Below are 4,618 nucleotides of genomic sequence, written 5' to 3'. Positions count from 1 at the left end.
ACAGCTGCTCTTTTTCTTTTTTACTTAAATTTCCCCTTAAGTTCCTTCAAAATGTAGAATTTTCTACACAGTTTTTTTTTTTTTTTAAATCGTCAGGGCTCTCATTTTCCCTTAAGTATCTTCATATTTTGACTTAAATTTTGTGATTTGAATTTTTTTCCCCCTGCTATTTTTTTTGTGTCCCCTCTGACTCTCATTTTTACTTAAATTTCCCCTTAAGTACCTTTAGAGTTCAGGATTTTCTACAAGATTTAATCTTTTTGGTCTTTTTTTTTTATTGCTAGCTCTCTGATTTTCCCTTAAGTGCCTTCAAAGTTTGACTGATTTTGTGATTCTACCCCCCCCCACACACTATTTTTTCTTGCTTCCTTTGACTCTCATTTTTACTTAAATTTCCCCTTAAGTACCTTTAGAGTTCAGGATTTTCTACAAGATTTAATCTTTTTGGTCTTTTTTTTTATTGCTAGCTCTCTGATTTTCCCTTAAGTGCCTTCAAAGTTTGACTTAAAGGAGATTTTCTCCTTGATCTGAATTTTTTTCTCGCTCTTTTTTGCCCACTTTGACTCACACTTTTCAAACTTAAATTTGCCCTTAAATACCGTAAGAATTTAGCAGTTTCTCCGTCATTTGGACTTTTTTTCTCTGCTCTTTTCCCCCTTCGACTCTTTTTTTTTTAAAACTTAAATTTCCCCTTAAATTCCTTCAGAAGTTAGATTTTTCTGTGTTTTCTCTCCTCAACTTTTCAAGAACTTTTTTTTTTCCTTGTTCCTTTTTAAATTTCCCCTTAAATTTGAGGATTTTCCACATAATTTGATCTTTTTGGGGATTTTTTTGTCTGTCATTTTCCTTTAAGTGGCTTCAAAGTTTGAGTTTGATTTTCTCCATGATCTGAACTTTTTTCCCCTCTGACGTTTTTTTTTTTTTTTTTTTTTTTTTTTTTTTTAACTTAAGTTTCCCCTTAAACAAAGAATCACATCAGATAGAACAGATCCACGTGTGTTTGAACGAAGCAGCGAGGAAATTAACCAACAGAAGGAACCGGATGCAGAGAAACAGGTTTCAGTGTTTATTATCATTATTATCATTATTTTTATTATTATTATTGTTATGATGGGCTGCAGCACACACACACACACACACACACACACACACACACACACACACGTCTGTCATGCTGCTGTTGCTCTACATGTTTAACACATGATCGTCTCACACACACACACACACACACACACACACACACACACACACACAGGGTACAGTTATCTGCTGGCTGTGCTGTAGCCAGGGGTCAAAGGTCAAAGGTCATTAGTGGGGTTCCAGCGTGGAGTCTCTGACGGGTCAGAGGTCACGCGGGGTCGGCTCAGGTGACGTCACCAGGGTCAAAGGTCGCGGCGGGCGACCTGGAGAAAGTGCAGTGGAGGCTCAGAGGGGCGGGGGCGGTTACCGTGGCGACGCGCTCCCTAACATCCCAGGCCGCTGAGCGAGCCGATGCGGTCCATCTTCATCCCGAAGCATCCTCTTCCTCCCAGCATCGACTTCCTGCTCCGCCCACGCAGCTTCCTGTGCCGCTGCAGGAAGTCCAGGAAGAACCCGGGAACCACTTCCTGTCTGCCGGCCAATCCCCGCGCAGCGTGCAGCGGGGAGGCGGAGGAAGAAGAGGAGGGGGCGGGGCTCTGGGCTGACCCCTCTGTGATGTCATCGGGGGTGGGAGGGGCCAAGATGAGGGAAGAGAGACGAGAACCGAAAAGAGACTGGAGAACCTGGAGAGGGAGACGGAGAACAAGATGAAGAGGAGGGAGGTGAAGATGATGAAGAAGAGGGAGGAAGATGAAGAGGGAGGAAGATGAAGAAGAAGAAGATGGAGGAAGATGATGAAGAAGAGGAAGGTGAAGAGGAAGATGAGGGAGGTGAAGATGAAAATGATGAAGAAGAGGGAGGAAGATGAAGAAGAAGAAGAAGAAGAGGGAGATGAAGATGAAGAAGAGGGAGGGGAAGATGAAGATAATGAAGAGGAGGGAGGTGAAGATGAAGATGATGAAGAAGAGGGAGGAAGAAGAAGAGGGAGATGAAGATGAAGAAGAGGGAGGTGAAGATGATGATGAAGAACAGGGAGGTGAAGATGAAGATGAAGAAGAGGAGGGAGGTGAAGATGGGAGCAAACAGAATGAAAGCAGAGATGATGAAGAGGCAAACAAAGATGATGAAGATGATGAAGATGAAGAAGAGGAAGATGAATACAGAAGCAGATGAAGACCAAACCGTGAAGACGAGGAAGAGGACGGTGAGGACGATGAAGACGATGTGGAGGACGATGAAGGAGAAGGTGATGATGAGGATGAAGATGAAGATGCGGATATGAAGAGGAACAGGAAGAAACTGATGAAGATGACGAGGACGTTGAAGATATGATGAAGATGCAGATGATGAAGATGATGAGGATGATGAGGATGATGGATGGTCACGGTGAGGAAGAGGAGGAGGAGGAAGCTTCTGACGGTGACGATGATGAAGACGAAGATGATTAAGCCGTGATGAAGAGGCCGAACGGGGTGAGGATGAGGATGAGGAGGATGAGGATGAAGATGAAGATGTGCTCGGACCTGAGCGTCGTCTCGTTGAGGCGAAGGTCGCGTCTCCACGGCGACGGGGAGGAGGAGGAGGAGGACGACGAAGGAGGAGGAAGAGGAGGCGGCCATCTCTGATTGGAGGAAACAAACGATTCAAAGATCAGATCAATGAGACCAATCAGATTAAATGAATCAGATTAACGAGAGGCTTTGATCGCTCTAATCAGATTAGATCACATTCAGTCCATATAATAACAGATCTGTGTAACTTAATCTGTCAGATTATCGCATACATCAAAACAGATTATACAGTGAATTACAACAGATTAAATTATGATGAGGAGGAACTTCATATTCATCAGTTAGATTAAATTAGATTATACTAGCTCAGATGGGATTAGATTAGATTAGATTTAGAATAAAGTGATTAAATTTTGATTAAACTGATGAAATGCAATTAAATGAAATGAAATGATATTATATTAATTATATTATATCAGATTAGATTAGATCACACTACATTAGATGAGATTAGATTAGATTAGACCAGAATACAATAAAATATAATATTACAAATTAAAAACAAACTTTCTCTCTGGGAATAAATAAAGTCTCCATTGATCTACATACACATTCATCAGTTACATTCAATGAGATTATACGACCTCAGATCAGACTAGATCAGATTAGATTCACTGGATTTAGAATAAATTGACTGAATATTGATTGAAGTGATGATATGCAAAAATTTAAATAAAATTAGATTATATCGATCATGTTAGATTAGATCAGATTAGAAGGATCTTTCCATCTACACTGCACGTTCATCAGCGAGATTAAATTATCATTACTCAGATCAGATGAGATTATTCAGAATGAGAATGAATCGATTAGATTGAGATTAGATTGATGACGGGATTAATTCAAATAGTTTAAAATGAGATTATGTCAGAGTTGAATGTTGACGGTACACAGACGTAGAATTTAAATCCCAGATTGAGACTCACCGAGACGAACTCCAACAACAGAACCCAAAGGACAGTCGCAGCTTCAGGCTTCAGATTACGTCTCAGATTACGGCGGCCGCACGCTGCGCTCCAGCACAGATTATCAATCAAAAAGTTTCCGCTTTTATTTTTATCCAAAATTATTTGAATCCAAAAGTTTCCTTCAAAAGACCGAAAAGTTTCGTCTCGTCAAAAAGTTTCAAATCAAAACGTCTGTCCTGTCTCGCTGCCAGGACGGGTCTGCGCTCCCACACACACACACACACTCTCTCTCTCTCTCTCACACACACACACACACACTCTGATATAGGATGCAACTCTGTGATGTCACACATTCCTACTGCCGTTACCCCCGGCGATGGGACAGTGGGACACACACACACACACACACACACTAATGAACGCATGCATGCACAGAGACACATGCATGCATGAATGCACACACACACACACACACACACACACACACACACACACAGGGTGGGAGGAGTCACTGATTTGGGGGGAAACACAAAGAGGTCGTCTCCAGAAGCCGAGTTACAGAAACCTGCAACGTTTTGAGTGAAATCGCCCTTTTCCTTCAGACTGACACCATTTCCTGTTAGCTTAGCATAAAGACTGGAAGTCTATGGGAGCCGTTAGCCAGGCTGAAGCTGTGGGACTGATTCCTGAAAAAGGGGGATGTCACCCAAAATGTGGGAATATTCCTTTAAATGTGACCCTGCAGCTGTGCTCTTACACACCTGAGCCAGGTGAGGCACCTGCACGCACACCCTGCTCAGGTGCGTCTGCTTCAGCCAATCAGAAGCCCCCACACGGCTCAGGTGTGACACAGAAACCTGCAGCAACAGAAAATGAACAAAAACCATCAGAAACGTCTCAGCTGTTTGTTTTGTTCTTTATTGTTTGTTTGTCTGTTTTTGTTTGTGAATTGTTTTTTTTTTTTTTTTGGTCAGCTCCCAAACTTTCCCACTTTTTAAATTCCTTTTTAAAATATGTACATTTATAAATATTTAAATTTACTTTTGTCTCGTGAAAAAA

General features: G+C 41.7%; 1 protein-coding gene across 1 annotated transcript; it reads right to left on the bottom strand.

The window, feature by feature from the left end:
• Positions 1–1,463: 1,463 nt before the first annotated feature.
• LOC115376733 (C-type natriuretic peptide 2-like) lies at positions 1,464–2,705 on the bottom strand. Its single transcript, XM_030076507.1, has 2 exons — positions 2,604–2,705; positions 1,464–1,763 (listed from the first exon to the last, which is right to left on the bottom strand). The coding sequence occupies exons 1-2, from the start codon at positions 2,697–2,699 to the stop codon at positions 1,464–1,466; spliced, it is 396 nt and encodes a 131-aa protein (XP_029932367.1). The 5' UTR covers positions 2,700–2,705.
• Between the last annotated feature and the right edge of the window lie 1,913 nt (positions 2,706–4,618).

The sequence above is a fragment of the Myripristis murdjan genome, chromosome 18 (genome assembly GCF_902150065.1).
Source record: "Myripristis murdjan chromosome 18, fMyrMur1.1, whole genome shotgun sequence".
In the NCBI taxonomy this organism is placed as follows: Eukaryota; Metazoa; Chordata; class Actinopteri; order Holocentriformes; family Holocentridae; genus Myripristis; species Myripristis murdjan.
Note: the sequence above shows the minus strand (reverse complement) of the source record. Positions and strands in the feature narration are given on the sequence as shown.